The 17,020-nt window shown below is 37.1% G+C and overlaps 1 protein-coding gene across 3 annotated transcripts in view; it reads left to right on the top strand.

The window, feature by feature from the left end:
• Positions 1 to 17,020, top strand: part of aplp2 (amyloid beta (A4) precursor-like protein 2) — an 89,310-nt gene that overhangs the window by 70,032 nt on the left and 2,258 nt on the right. For 2 of the 3 annotated variants that reach the window (XM_082181438.1, XM_082181436.1), the window contains 5 exons: positions 1,310 to 1,409; positions 4,044 to 4,217; positions 11,666 to 11,748; positions 13,856 to 13,912; positions 15,189 to 15,365. In XM_082181438.1, the coding sequence (XP_082037564.1) occupies positions 1,310 to 1,409; positions 4,044 to 4,217; positions 11,666 to 11,748; positions 13,856 to 13,912; positions 15,189 to 15,365 (591 nt within the window). The remainder of the gene's footprint in view (positions 1 to 1,309; positions 1,410 to 4,043; positions 4,218 to 11,665; positions 11,749 to 13,855; positions 13,913 to 15,188; positions 15,366 to 17,020) is intronic. The other variant, XM_082181437.1, reaches the window with a different exon arrangement.

The following is a 17,020-nucleotide window of genomic DNA, read 5'->3' on the forward strand; positions in this document are numbered from 1 at the left end:
ACTTAAATGGCCTAATTGAACTAAGGCCTAATCCTGGCTTAATCTAAGCCCTGTCTGTGAAACCAGGCCATAATGTTAGAATAAACTTAATTTATGTCTTAATTAAGTCTTAATTTATGTTTTATGACTTTATTAGGTTGTTTCAAATATTACGATATTAATATTAAGCATTACAAAATAACACTAGCTACATATGACATATATTACTAATACTAGGAAAAATAACTATTTCTAATAAACGGCATGCTAAAAAAAATTATTCTGAGTGCTGATCTCCCATCAAGCCAGTTTTCTTCTTTGAAAAACAAATGCACTTAAGAACATTTGTACGAACTTACTTATTTATTTTCCTTAAGAAGATTTATGAATCTTCTTGGTCATGAATCTGGGCTCTGAATCTGCTCAACTTGAAAGGATTTTTTTCATGGAATGGAAGTAAATGAGATAATTCACCCAAATGAAAATTACCAAATGATAATTTACTCACCCTCATAATGTATAATGACTTTGAACTTTTACAATCCTTTTTTTTGGAACAGGTTCCTTTTTTGCAACCTGTGCTTTCACTGTGTGAAACAGTGCAGTATAAATGTTTATATCCACTGTTGTGCTCCACAGACACACAGGTCTGGAATGACATGAGGATAAGTAAATAATGACAATTTTCATTTTTGGGCGAAGTATCCCTTAATCAACTGTCAAGTCTCATGTAGGTTTTATAAACGCACAAAAACTAGCAGTCACACCTGTGTGGCTTGTGCGGCTGTGATTTATAGAACGGTGTGTTTGAGAAATGGTCTATTTTGGCAACTCCTCTCAAATGAGTTGAAGTCCAGGTATATGACTGGCAGACCAACATAAACCTTCTTACTTCCTAAACCAACAGTGCGACAGCTAAATACAGTATGCAGGAACTTTCTGAGGTCCAGACGGGCACCTAGACGGTTTACAAGGACGTTTTAGAGCAATATACGTGTCTGTGTGTATATATATGTGTATATACACAAGCCCTTCATTGCCATCTGTTGCTGGTTTTCGAGCATTGCACACAAATTTAGTGACAACAAAAGAACAGGCGTGGTTGCTCATACACAGACAATTTACTGCACACAGTCACACAGTTTCTTCTCCGCATTTCCGCATTAAGATCGCCACAAAGCTTTTGTTTTTCTGATTTACATCCATTCAACGCTACATGCCCTTTAACACAACCACAGACCTGTTCCATCATGTGGAATGGAGTCTTTTTCTAAATATCATCTTGCATAAATCGACCGCTGTTTTAGAAGTGTGTGTCTGTGTTCCCTAGGTGATGACCCACCTGCGGGTGATTGAGGAGAGGATGAACCAGAGCCTGTCTCTGCTCTACAAGGTGCCATACGTCGCAGAGGAGATCCAGGATGAGATTGGTAAGTGTGGACATCTGGATCCGATCTTTCAAACACACACAAGAAAAGGAATATGTATTTGAAATAGATATATTATGAAAGTATTTGAAAGTATACCACAAATACATCTAAGTATTTATGTACAGTGCTTAATATAAATACCCTGCAATTGTACTTTTGGTATACTAAATTGGTGTACTTAAAGTTAGATCGGAACAACACATTTTGTAATTAATGCACTTTAGTTATTCAGAAAAAGTGCTGAGGTCCAACTAAAGATATACTTAAGTATATTTGATTGTGCTAAAGTGGAACTATTGCAAGTATACTTTATGTACACTTTAAATATCTTGCATTTAAAGACTGATATTATACAGATATCATACTATCCTTACTAATAGTGATAGTGAAACTCATTTTAGGCTTAATATTTAGAAGTGTGCATTGTGCAATAAAGAAGTACAAATAAAGTTTAATTATATCAGGAAGTCTCAAGGGATATGTCAGTAAATATGTAAACTGATATGATTTGTAGTATACTTAGTATGAAATAAATGATAGGCTTTCTTCACTAGGTGTGTGATGGTTATTGTTGGAGAGAAGAAAAAGAGATGCTCTTCATGATAGAAATTTGTTAAAAAATGTGAATTTGAGTTGATTTAAGAGCCAGTTTTTTTATGTTACAATGTTTAAATCATTCGCTTCTTTAACACTTGATAATTTAACTTTAACTTTGATTCCACTTCCTTTTGTCACATTATTTTATTTGCATCATGAACTTAAGAGTAAGAGTGAGTACTAGTGGCAGGTAATTTCTTCTGTTGCTAGGTAACAACTCGGAAGGTGGTGTCAGCTTCAATGTTTTACTCTTGTTTTTGTCCATTTGGTTTGACTATTGACCGTGAACATGGAGTATAAACTGCTTCTGTCAGCCACAGATCTACTGCAAGGAATCAAGATTGTGAAATGTTTGCTTGCAATACTCAAGTGCAACTCTGAGATGAATCACAACATTGCAAACTTCGATTTTAAACAAAAGAATTATGTGTAAATTGAAAAAAAGACAAAGTAAATTGTCTTTTTAAATTATTTTATGAGGTAAACAGAAACTACGGTACAATATAAAACTATTTGGGTATAAGATCTGAAGATTATTGCAAAATACTTGAGTTTAAGGATACTCTATTACATCAAGGCCCCGATATACTCACAACAAAGTCCTTTTTTTATTCTTCGCTTGGGGTAAAAAGTTTGAAATTGTCTTTTCAGGGATATACTGTTAGCAAACATCCCAAACCCGCTCATGTTGCTCGGCGTTTAGATTAATGTAAAGTTAATTGCTTTATGGGAATGTCTGGTCGCTGCTGAACCCTCAGTTTTCTTTTCCATAGTGACAACGGCTTCTCTGATTGGTAGATCTCTTTCCAGGATTATGGGTAGTGTAGTCCTTCACTGGTATTTTACCTGTTAAAGTCAGCATGAAATTCATGCTCTTTTTTTCATTTGTGCATACGTTTCATAATTAAATTTTTTTTGTTTAAATCGTCTTTAAAATATATATTTTTTGCATTAAAGATTAAACTCACAATCTCAACTTGTGGCTTCAACAGAAGCATATATCATTTAACTATCCAGGAGCTCATGACAAGGACATTATCACTAAAAAGGTTTGTTCATTCTTGCTAAAAATCAGTGTCCTTATGGAGAAAATAGAGATTTGTACTGTTCTGAAACAGACAGATTTTACATAATCAATAACCATCCATTCCTGCAAGATAGGCTGAATTACATTTAAATGAATCGTGATCCGTACTGGAGTTCATGTGAACCCAAACCCAGACCTCCCTTTTTCAAGCCATCTCGCTTGATGTGGTTCTCTAGTGTGCACATGAGCTCGGAAAATGGCTTTCACAGCAACTAAGAAACGCAACACTCTAAAGCGCCCTTGGTTTAACATGGATAAAGATGTACAACGATTTTTGGTCTATTTTATGTGTTCTTTTGTCCTGATGTGAGCTTTTAGTCCCCTAAAAATCTGCAGAATCTCTCTGCATCTCGGATGCCAAGATAATTACACCTGTATGAAAAGCTTGACTTCAGTAATTAGCTCTCATACGCACACCCGCGCGCACACACACACACACACGCCTGTAATTTGGCAACTCTTTTTATTGCTCAGCTTGAGCACATCTCACCGCAATCAAAGTAAATTAGAGTGTTCTGAAGCGTTTGTTGTGCCGTGTTGTTTGTTTCAGTTGGAAGCTTTTCCCAGAGACTCTGCACTTAACATATTTTTTTCTTTTTCATTTATTTTACGAGAGGAGCAGTGGCATTGTGTAGAAGAGATGAGACTAGTATGTGGGGTTTGACAGAACTGGGTCAAGACTCCTCCAGAATCCCACTAGTGTGTGAAGATGTGTAGTTTTTAAGCCAGACTCTGTGGAGAATGTTTTTGCAAGTTTTGAGAAGTACTAGAAAGGGTCATTTTTTTTATCTTTACCAATGCCTTGAAATGCCGCAGTAGGAAACCTTGTAATGGATAATTGATCACATTTATGATGGCTTCATGGTTTTGAGATAGATCCCTTCCTCCATCTCTTCCCTCCTGTGATTTGCTGTTTTTAACCATGTTCCTCTCTGTATCTACCAATTAAGATGAACTTCTGCAGGATCAAAAGGCAGATATGGACCAGTTCCTGTCCTCCATCTTTGAGTCTCAGCCTGATGTCACTGTATCCTCTGAGGAGAGCGTGGAGGTTCCTGCCTTTGAAGGAAAGCCCTTCCGCCCCTTCCAGGTCAACTCTCTGGGCTCACCCGCTGAACCCGAGGGTAAGTTTCTTGTCTAAATTTACACTGACGAATCTTTCACTATGCACTCAATGGTCTCTCAATGGACAACTTGTACAACTACTTCCACGTTCTACTTATTACAACTCGGGAGTTTACGATAACACCATTGAGCGCACATACATGCATGAGAATGCAGATTATTACTGCGTTTTATGGCTGGCAATTGATTAAAACAATGAATCATGTTCTCAGTTTTCTTTCCAGCTGTGCATTCTGAATGTCTAGTGCTCGTCTTCTCATTAAGAGTGTTTTTCTCTTCCTGATCATATTTCAAACCTGTTGAGTTTGCATTTACATTTTTAAATGGATTTGACTGCTAAAAAGGATTTTTTGTGTGTGCGTTGGTGCTCTTATTCCAGTCTTTTAAAATAGTTGAATGAATGGATGAATTTGCGGTAAATTTAACATGTTAATTAATCTTAAACAGTAAAGTATTAACAATGCTACTACTTTGAATATTAATTAAGAAGTTTTGCATAAACATGTAAATTACATACAGTGGAACTATTGACTATGAAAAATTACACACAAGTGATTAAAATATTTAATACAAATAATTAAGGGTTCATATTCATCAGGTCTCATACACTTCAGCTTCGCGGTCACTAGTTAAGACGAGCACTGACATCCTGTGGTGGAAATCACGGATGTTTACCAGCCGCTGCTTTCTCCGAACGGCTTGGGTTGGATTAAAACTTCATGTTCCGTTGAGTTTGGAAAACTCTTTACACAGGAATCATTATAATATCTCTTCTCCCGTCTCTGAAAATGTCCAGATTTTTAAGTATTCTTGCGGACACTCGCTTAAGAGCCGTTTAGTCAACTCTCGATGCCTATAGCACATTGAAAATATACATAACTGGAAATAAATTAGTTGTACTATTTCAAAACGGAAGTGCGTCATGAAGCTCAGTGCAAGTAGTCCATAAGGCACTGTTGCCGAGGCAGGTTTTGCGTCAGTGTCATGCCGCTACTACTCACTTCCCTGTAGGATAAAAACGGCTAAACCCAGTCGGTATGCTGGTTTTAATTGAACCTTGTTTCCGCCATGGAACAAAAAAATAATAAAAAAGGTAATTGCGACTTTTTATCTCACAATTCTGACTGCTTTTTAAAATAATTTTTGTGTGTATTTTTATCTCACAATTTGGAATTAACTCACAATTGCGAGTTTGTCTTAGAATTAATAGAAAAAAGTAAGACTTGCGAGATATAAACTTGTAATCAGACTTTTTTTCCCTCACAATTCTGACTTTATATCTCACAGAATTGTGAGAAAAAAGTTGGTTGTATGATAAAAGGTTGCAATTATATATATTTTTTATTCCATGGCAGAAACAAGTTTCCATAGGTATTAGCTGGTTAAGCTGGTTCTCCCAGCCTGGCCAAGTTGGTCTTTAACTTGAATTCAGCTTCAGCTTGAACATCTGAAAAAAGTGGCGAACCAAACTGGGTTTGGCCAGTTTAGGTTGTTTTCAGCAGGGTTGAACCCCATATCATTCAGTTATAGCACTTAAAATGAAGATGAAACTAATACTAAAGCTAATATTGAATATCATATTTCCACTCTCTATTAAATATCATATTTGTGATACTATACTGTTATAACCATATCTAATGCTGAGAGCATTCGATGAAGATTGGATTTCCTGTAATAACCCTAGGATATGCTAGCTTAGTTGGCTAAATGGTTAGCTATTAGCTTAGTGAAACAAAGAAATGTTAAATGTGACCATTATTTTTGTTTCATTTATATCATGTGATAGGAGATTAATACTGTAACGCACATTAATTGATGTATTTGCATTTAAAGGGTTAGTTCGTCCAAAATTCAATTTCTGTTTATTATTTCTCACCCTCATGTTTTTCCAAACCCGTAAGACCTTCGCTCATCTTCAGAACACAAATTAAAATAGTTTTGATGAAATCCGAGAGCTTTCTGACCCCCTCATAGACTGCAACGCAATTGCTATTTTCATGGCCCAGAAAGGTAGTGAAGATCGTTGAAATAGTCCATGTGACTACAGTGTTTCGACCTTAATGTTATGAAGCGACGAGAATACTTTTTGTGCACATTGGTCTACATTGGCTACTTCATTGTAGAATTGTGACGAATCTAAAGTGAAGTAAAAGTCGCATGAATTCTGATATGACTGTTCAGACTGCGGTCGCATTGCAAAACATCAGACCTGTATCTGATTTTGGACCACATATGGAAGAGGCCCAATCTGAACCGAAAAGATCAGATTCCATGTGGTTTGTGCTGTTCATACTGTTATGAACCAACAGATCGAAAAAAAGATGAGCAAAAAAAGTCTGTTAGGGTCATACGTCACCCCAAAATAAAAAAGTTATAATTTTCAATCTCAATGGTTGTAAAAAATATATATTTTTCTTCTTTCAAAATAACATTTATTTTTATTTTTGGGGTGAAATGTGACCTGGAAATTTTCCAGGAAAAGCTCAGCCAACAGTACCTTGTTCACACATTACTGAAATGGCTTTTTCTCTGGCTGGCTCTTGTTTAAAGTGTCCGTTTTGAGTCAGTACTAAAGCTTTGCCTGTAGCTTCTCTCTCAAAGCCAGTCAGCGGAAGCTCTCTGGCAGCATGAGGCCTATTCGTGTTAATGTTTTCTAAATGCTGAATGAAACGCTCAAGTCCAAATATTGCACTCGGGCTGTAGGTTTCTGCTTATCTAAGCTTGCCTGAATCCCCACTGGCATCGCCTTAAACACAACGACATTTGAAGTTCAGCTAAAATCGTAAAGCCTGAGGCCAAGGGCTTTGAAAATCTCTCTCTTTCAGCGCCCAGTCCTGCCCTTTCACTGCCCTGCCAAGCCTTTAAGCAAATGCCAAAATGGGCGAAATTAAGGTGAAATATACAAAAAGAGCAATATAATAAGCACATCAGAGTCCAGGAGGGCTTTCATTATGACAGGCCTGTCCAGAAACACATCCTGGTTCTTTCTTTCACCTGTTCTATGATTTGTTTTTTCATTCTGTCCCTGCGGGATTTTCTTCTCCGTCTGCAGACAGAGCTTGATAACCCTGACTTACCTCTCTTTTACTCACTTGTTTTTTTTCTCTTTTTCTGTTTCAATCTTTTCGTGTTTTGTCTTTTGCTTGTATGCAATGCCTAGGCGATCTCTCTGAACCGCCTCGTGCCTTCAAGAAAGGTGGGTTTCTGCTGCTTTTCTCTGTTTCTCTTTTTCCCCCTCTTCAGCCTCCTAAATGTTGTTTGCTCTTTTTTTATTATTATTATCATTTTTATTTTTTGCATATAGGGCTGGGTATTGAGTCATATTTTTTCTATATTTAATTTTAATTCTATCAGTTTGGAATATTTCAGTAATGTCATGGCTGTTTTTACAATTTTTTTTTAAACATTTTGTAGTACATTACGTGCATTGTGACTCCATGTTATGATTAAGGAGCATAATACAAACTATTATTACTTTTTAAACCCCATGCTAAATTTAAAAAGAAGGTTCTGTGACCATGTACTGGATTAATATTATTTTTTTGAAGTAAATATATATATTATATAATTTATTATTTTATAAAAAGAATCGCTACTATTATTGTTGTTATTATTAATTAAGGATAATTCTGTCATTGTGGGGTTTTACAAACCTATATCTTATTGGTCAAATGAAAATTAAATTAATCCGAATTTTTACCCAGCCCTACTTTCATACATCTTGAATCATTTGCCCATCTATCCTTTTTTTTTTTTTTTTTTTTTTTTTTACTGTATTTCCACCCCATAGTTTTGCTCTGTCTGTCCCTTCAGCCCTGTTAGCCATCTTGTTCTTAATTTCCTCTCTCAGTCACTCCCTCAGATGGAGAGACCAAACATCCCATCTCTCAATGTCTGGCCGGAAGAGCTTTGCCTAATGAAAAGTCCAAGCAGCTTGTTAAGCTAATCAGCTATTTGGATCTGAGAACGAGTCCAGTGTAAATGTGCTGTGTGGTGCTAAAGCAGTTATGGCTGCCTCACTACCTGCCTGTGTCAGGAATACAAATAACCTGATTCAGACCCAGCTCTCTGTGGACAGATCCTTAGGACTCATTTGCTACTTATTGGGCATCCTCTCGTCACTCTCCTGTTATCTTGCGCTTTTAATGACTGTAGCTCGTTAATTTAGTAATTCCATTGCAGGACTGCTTATTAAACTGACCCACGGCTAGCTTTTGTTCCCAGATTGTACAATTGGAACATGAACCTGTTTACCATTTAACCTTGTGGTCCCACCTCATATAAATACACATTTAAGCTACTCTTAGATTATTAGTGATGCTTACAAAGTTTGCAATACATCATTACTATTGCTTATACTTGGGGTTGGGAACTGAAACAACACCCTAACCCTGAATATTAAGCTTTAGAGCATAAATTGTACCATATCGTTTGTACTAAAGACATTAATGATACTTCAAATCATGCAGCTTGTTGAAGAGTGGTGTGCTCTTACTTTTGAAATGGTGATCGGATGGTTTTCGTCTGATGGATGATTTAAATTACATAACTTGCTTAGAAAGTGGCATTGTAGCTACTAGCTAGCAGACGGACTTGAGGATTGGCTCTTTTACATGAGCTAGCTAGCAATCACTTGGCCCCAGGAGCTAGCTAAAAAAAACACCCAGAATGCCTTAGAAACTGTTAGCAACACCTTACAACCACCCACAAAACACTAGCATCGTGGTGGTGAGTAAGCACAGGCAAGCACTACCCACATTTTCTGTCTGAAAATGTCCATCTCTGATTGGTCTTTTTGTTTTTGTTGTCTCATTTCACTTGTTAAGTCTAATTTTCTTAGTCACACACATTCACCTCCATGTGTTAAGTTTTGCCAGTGGTGTGTGTATGTATTTTGTGGTTCAGTCGTGCATGTTTAAGCTGCAAGCGCTTCTCTCCAGACCTTGTGACTGCCGCTGAACATAGTTAATCTTTTAGTGGTGGTGACCTGCTGCTTTGACAGTCACACAATGAGTGTGGGCGAAAGGTATTGTTCTCCTCTCAACCAATGAGATTTCTCCGACGTGGTGTTATACAACCAGGACTCATTTTAGCCAGGTGTCTTTAGAAGCTTCCAGCATTGACATAGAATGTTTTCCACTATTGTGTTACAACAGAGAAAATGCTGTTTACGCTGTTTAATGTTTTAAATTCATACATATCTAATCATATGTCCCTTATGAAAGAGAAGTACGCTTTAGCATGCTTTTTAAAAGAGTCATTATGAAAATAATATACTTTAAAAGAATATGCGGTGCATGCTGGATTTAGTTTTAGCCACTTAATTGCATGTTGTTTACAATTAAATTAAAATATTTATAGTTAAAATTTATATTAAATGCAATTCTTTGCTTTTTTTTTAGATCCACTTAAGTACATTTTTATATGAAATTTCATAATTGCTCCTGTTGTCTTGAAATAGAGTGGTGTCAAAACCCAGGAGACTAATTTGCCACTGATTCCTTAAATTTTGTAATGGGGTTTTTCAATTTATGAGTAAAATAAAACCTGTGGTAAACATTACTTGATGACACTTCGTTGTTTAATAACAAACAAACATATCGAAAACACAAATTTTGAAACAGTTATGTTTATTTTTTTGAAAACGTATGTTTCTAATAAGTGTTTAGACCAGGGATGGGCAACTTCGGTCCTGGAGGGCCACTGTCCTACAGAGTTTAGCTCCAACCCTGAAAAAATCCCCTGCCTCTAATTTTCTAGTAATCCTGAGAACCTTGATTAGCTTGTTCAGGTGTGTTTGATTAGGGTTGAAGCTAAACTCTGTAGGACAGTGGCCCTCCAGGACCGAAGTTGCCCATCCCTGGTCTAGACAATACATAGGAAAATCGTTATGAAAATCGAAAATGACGTTATCCCTATGGTTAGTGTACTGCTGAAAGTGCTGACAAGCATTCATCGTAAACCAAAATATACGTCATTTCTACTGAAACTTGAATGTCATGTATTTTAATATACTTCTAATTACAAATTTATAATGATGTAACATCTGTGTAATATCAAATAACGCACTACAGTTAAAATTATAATCAAGTACTTTACACTTGCTTTGATATGTTAGTCAACACATCATAATAAATTTACTTATATCAATTGATATTACTAAATGCACCTTTTAAAAGTTTACTTAAGTGTGTTAAGAAACAGTCATGAAAGTCTACTTTCTTGAAGTGCACCTTTGATTTCAGTATTTTATCTGCAATTAGTTTAAAATATATATATATATATATATATACAATAATTTTAAGTACACTCAGAGACAATTTGGTACACTGCATGTGCACATTGAATATAATTGTTCTTTATCTGAATAACCAGATATTTAACCCATTCTTTTTTAGGAAATGCTGTCTTTTAAAAAATTGTCAACATTTAATGCAGTAGTTTAAGGCCTTTTAATGTTAAAGCTTCGGTCTGTTACTTTTGGCGCTCTAGCGGTTAATAAACAGACCTGCGTGCGTCTTGCCGAAGAACATTGTAGCCGGAGCTACTTCGCACTGTTTATGTCTATGATGCAGTGGTACGACCTGACCGGTCTAAAAATAGTCCAAATATAAACACTTATTATAGGTGTACCGTAGTGATTCAGGATAAGACAAAAACACGGTTTTGAAAATGGATTCATGACACTCGCTCAATATATAATTTTTTGTAAATTTTTACACAAAGTAACAGACTGCAGCTTTAATGTTTTAAAGCAAATTGCATTGTAAAAAAAAAAATAAGCACAGTTCGAAAGGAAGTGTCACAATTGGAATACATCAGTATTCTCTTGACAGTGAACTTGACCATTAGCATCCACGTAATCGCCATGTCAGTTCCCAGCAGGTAGAGGTTTAAGTGGCCTAATTCCTGGTTCTGGTATTGAACGACCACTTTGGACCATCCTGTCAGTTGTTCCGTTCAGAAATGTCACATTGTGGGTAGTAGAATGGGTTATGAATGCAGGTTCATGTTGACTTTAATTGTTTAATATGTAGGGTGATTGTCTATTTATAGAGCTGTTACTGGAAACAAGTGCTCACAGGATGTCTCAAGGCACTAATTCTTCCAGGAAGAGACCTTTTGACCACAGTAGATCACACCTCTTGCTGTGAGCTGAATGTTTACGCTGAGCTTGCCTGGGCTGATCCATGAGGACTCTGGGTTCAGTGGGAGCTTCTACATCATACACTGTAATAAGTGCATGACTTATGAATGAGTCTGCGTTGGTGTGCCGCCCCCTGACTGACTGTGCAAATTGGCAAGGCAGCAGGTTTCTGGCCATGAATCGGCTAAAAATTGAAGTTATGGTCTTGATGGCAGCTTACTGTTGATCACAGAGATGTTGGTAAGCGTTTGAGTTTGATCTGAATGCAGGAATGACTCTGATTGGCTGTTCCCTCTGCAGGCTCTGGCATGAACAGTCTGGACGGTCTGATTGGAGCAGAGGAAAAAGTCATCAACAGCAAGAGCAAGATCAACGAAAAAGTGGTGAGACCACCAGCCTGCCTCGAGCACCCCACACGCTTTACTGCTCTGTTGTGTACACTGTGCCAACAGCTGACGCCAGCTCTCATGTCATTACATAATCTAACAAAAAAAGAACAACTCAGGATTATTATAAACATTCAGTTTAAGTGCTAATAATAAAACATAGAAAGGCTTTCATGATACACCTAGATGAACAGATAAATAATACAGACAGTTTGCTCTGTAAGTCTAATTATTTATAGTGTAAATGGTTGGTCTCATAGTAGTAACTGTGCCATGTGAGTTTGTCTTTACAGCGCTTGCAAGGCAGCACTGGATTGATATTGCTTTTGTTTTCTTTCTCCACATTTTTGGGGGATTTTCAAATGTTTTGATGCCAAGGACCCCCAAATATAATGATCACCCCCTTTTAAAATATAAAGGCGTTGCAAAAAAAAAGTTATATTATGAAGACTACGTTGTTAGCAGAATTAAATAAAGGGATTTTAGTATATTGTCATTTTACTAAAAAAAAATTCTCTGTATCATGTTGACAGATTATCTTTTGTTTTACCCATTATTAACGTTAGATTTAAATTTTAAAATGTTATATACATTTAAAACATATTTCTAGCCTTCTTTTTTATAATAAATATGGTTTCAAAGCAGCTTTACAAGACAGTATAACCTGCAGTGAGCAGCTAAAAGTGACAGTTTTGTACTTTTTTAAAAACAATGGCTATCAAAAGATTAAATAATCATGAATAGTCTTGTGATTTCTTACCTTTTTTCAGAAAGTAAACTGAGATGGTAATAATGTCAAATGCAGTGAATGTTGACATTCTCTGAAATTTTCTGCTGACCCTTTGAAAACGTACTAATGTCAGTGCGATCTATTATTTTTTTGTAACTTTATATTTATCGTCAAAATGTATAAATATCTTATTTACTTAAATGTTAGCCATTCAATGGTTGTCGTCATATGGTTAGCATGTTGAATTCCGATTGGACTCCTTTCTTGCATTTATTTGCAATGAATTGGGGTCTATTTAAAATATCTATAGCCTCCACTGAACCAATGCCTGACATCTAATCTTACCTTAAACTTTAGCACTTCACTTGCTGCCTTGCAATCGCTGCTCTGCTATCTCCTTCCAGAAATACAAGTCTGGTTTATCTTATTTTTATCTCATTCATAGCATTCTTTGCATGCCACATTCACATATTTCCCAGACACATTCCCGTCTCCCCTGTTCGCAGCTCACACAAGAGCCCGTGTGGTTGTGAAGGGCTGCGCTGGAGACTTGCAATGCATGATCTCTCGGAAGAATGTGAATTATATGTTCGCCTTGTTTTGTTTGTACAATATTTCTGCATGTTTGTCTTTGTGAAATCACACAGAGGTGCTATCAGAGGTTTATGAGAATCTAAGCTACATAAAAGGCATAGTCCACCTAAAAATGAAAATGTCATATAAAATTTTGCTTCTTTTTTTTTCTTTTGCATAAGATATCTTGAAGAATGTTGGTAACCAAACAGTTTCAGTTCCCATTGACTTCCTTTGTATGAACAAAAAATAGTATGGAAGCCAATGGGAACCAAAACTGCTCGGTTACCCACATTCTTCAAAATTTCTTTCTTTTACGTTTCACAGAAGTATGTACATTTTGGGTGACTATCTCTTTAAATATGCTCTGATTAGCCCTTTATTTAATGTTTTTCAAAACACGTGTAGGTGTTTTTGTGTTTGATAGCACAATACCAAGATGAAAATGCTTGTTTTTCCTTCATTAAATGCAACCGGCCATGTCTTCAAACAAGGACATAGTCACTGTATCAAAGCTCATGAATTATTTTGGATTTGCTCACAGTATTTAATACCCATCTATTGCTGTAAACAGCACCAAAACCATGACAGACATTGAGGGGACACGCCACTTTAATATACAGGATAGGTGTCGCTCAATTAGCCTTTTTCAATGACCAATTTTTTAACATTTGGTCCCCCTCAATCTTGATTTTCCCCTCACACTCTTTCAGTAATCTAACAGACACTGCACATCTCACACACTGACTCAATCTTCAGTTCCCAAGGAAGTAACTGAGACTACCCTGTCTGTGTTGACAGGTGATTGATGAGACTCTGGATGTTAAAGAAGTGATTTTGAAGGGTGTTGATCCTCTGGTAAGTACAGCGCCCTCCTGTGCCCAATACATGGTACTGTCAAACGCTGCAGTCTCGTATTATGGGCTGTAAATGGGTTGGTGGGGGATTACAGTAGGCTGCTTCACTTCGACCTGTGAGCAAATTACAGTTTTACATCGTTTGTCACAATCCTCCACAGCACGTGTGCATGTTTTTAACGCGAGACGCATGAGCATGTCCGGTGGATACGCGTCATTCGCCATCATTAGGTTCTCACACAAATGGAATTGAGCACTAAACATTTGTGTGTGAAAACTGCCAGTCACGGCTGTCATTGGCTGTCTGTGCACATTCAGATTTTCACTTTGTGAAGCAGATCAATACTACCAACACATTCATTCATGCCATAAGCTCAATTTCGATCTTGAAAATGTGACATGTAACACACAGTTTGCATATGCATTGAGTATTGTATTCGATACATCAGGCATTTCTGTCTCCTATAGTATTATATAGTGAGGATATGAAGCTCATACTCAAGGAGGACAATAACCCCAAACTGAGCAAAAATGTAATTTGCAGTTACTGATATTTATATGACCAAAAAGAAAGATGAAATTCTAATAGCTTGTAATGTAAATGTAGATCTTTATAATTGTATAACGGACTATTTACATAATTAATATAAATATCAGTTGTTACTATCTCCCAATAATGTTTTAGTAAGATGATATTTAATGTTGGCTGGGGAGCAAAAGATACAATGCAATGCTATACAATAATGATGAACAAATAAGCGTTCCTCGCAAGCCTGATGCATCATATTTGATACTCATGTACAGGTTTTTCAGTGAAGTTTTGATCATGCTGATAATTTAGAGACCTTTGAAATGTGTATATCAAATATATATTAGGCTTTATTCACTCATTCACTCACCCTCATGTCGTTTTTCAAACCTGTATAACTTTCTTTGGTGGAGAACACAGAGGGAAAGTAAGTCCTACACGTTTGAAATGACATGAGGGTGAGTGAATGATGAGAGAATTTTCATTTTGGGGGTGGGAACTGATGCTTTAAGATGGATGTTTTGTGATAGAAAATGCAACAAATTCAGAATGAAAAAATAAAAATCACACAGGCTTGATTTACGTGCAAGACTTTGCATGGCAACTGTATTACTGTACACAAGTTAGAGTACGAGTCCCCTGCTTCAGCAGCACTCGTCGCAGCATTGAAAGGTCTTTAGCCATGTTTGTCGTAGCTCTTTGTGCTCTGGGAGTGTAAATACGGTTGGTGTTTATTTTTCCCTTGCAGTTCAGTCGTGGATCAGAGAAGGAGACGTTCCGCCCCCTGGTGGATGACTTCAGCTTCGGGAGCAGCGCTCTGATTGGCCTGCTGGTGATTGCGGTGGCCATAGCGACGGTGATTGTGATCAGTCTGGTGCTGCTGAGGAAGAGGCAGTACGGCACCATCAGTCACGGCATTGTGGAGGTGAGCTAACGGTCACACATGACGCTCCATCATTCACTCTTGTTGTTTTCAACGCAACCTTGAGGATAACTACAAAACGGCTAGAGATATTCTCTCGATCCCTGTGAAGGATAATGCTCTCACTCGAAGCACTCAAGGACAAGCAGGTTCAAAGAAAATGTTGTTCTTTTATCTTTTAGATACATACATTATATAAAAATTAGAATGAATATACACTCCCATTGAAAGGTTTGGGGTCAGTAAAAAACAAACCAAAAAAAACAATCATAATATTCAGCAAGGATGCATTTAATTGAGCAAAAGTGATAGTAAAGACATTTATACTGTTGCAAAAGATTTCTGTTTCAAATAAATGCTGTTCTTTTGAACTTTCTAGTCATTAAAGTGGCGGTGGTTGTGGCGCAATGGATAAGACACATGCCTTTGGTGTGAGAGACCCGGGTTCGAATCCACTGTGAGACACCAATGTGTCCCTGAGCAAGACACTTAACCCCTAGTTGCTCCAGAGGCATGCGACCTCTGACATATATAGCAATTGTAAGTCGCTTCGGATATAAGCGTCAGCTAAATGAATAAATGTAAATGTAAATGTAAATGTAAAGTAAAAAATATCAAAGGTGCAGTGATTTCTGAGAAACGCTATTGAAAATTTAAATCAACTTCTAAACAAACAATTTTGTGAATATTTGCTTAGATGTCTGTTCTGTGTGTGCTGAAAAAATATTGTGTTCATTCATACAGTCCTGGCTGAGTAAATAAATAGGGACGTGTCCACTCATGATGATGAGGGAGGGGAAAGAGTGATGAGCAAGCGGGACATTTGTAGAAAGAGAGATAGCTGAGATATTACCAAAGAGGAAAAGGTCGGAAGAATTTAATTGAAAGAAGGAGGGACTCGCGTTAATATCGGAAAAGCTTTCCAGCCCTGGAGAGACATTGGAGAGTGGGAAGGCCTGATAATGGACGCCGAGGTTACTTTGTTTCTGCTTAATATGTCAGTAACATCATTTTTTTTTGCTGTTTCACAGAGCCAAGATATGCTGTTGAATCACAGCTGATTCATCCATACTTGCACAAGCTGTCTGATGCGCCAGCTGTTAGTCAATGCCTGTGTTGCATAGCGTGTTCAATATTTTGGGGGCGGAGCAATGAAGGGAGGGTCAGAGGTGTGTTTCGAAACGGATTTAAACCGATCGCTCAAACCACTTCAGGAGGTGATCGGAGACTCATTCCAGACGAAACTGGACAAGTCTAAATGCACCTGGTTGTTGAAACCACATATGTATATTTTACTTCTCCCAAAATGTTAACAAATAAACGTGAGAGAGCATGTTATTATAGGCTATATGACATGTTATAGCCAGATATGACAGCGCTACCGCAACACGTATCGCCGCAGATAAATTGCTGTGTATATCTTCAGCAAGCCAACGCGTAAAATGCCGCCAATAAAATGTTGCAGACGCTCAACACACAATCATCTTCATTAAAAGTATTGAGACTAAATGATCTTACCAGTGCTGATGCCGCTGTCTTTGATCTTGAAATTAGCTGATGATAAAATGCAGCTCATATCTGTTGCTTTCGCTGACGTGAACTTAAATTTGCATATAGCACGGAAACTGAAGATCGGATTTATATCCGTTTTGCGGAGA

Source organism: Leuciscus leuciscus (assembly GCF_965113295.1).
Source record: "Leuciscus leuciscus genome assembly, chromosome: 10".
Taxonomy (NCBI): domain Eukaryota; kingdom Metazoa; phylum Chordata; class Actinopteri; order Cypriniformes; family Leuciscidae; genus Leuciscus; species Leuciscus leuciscus.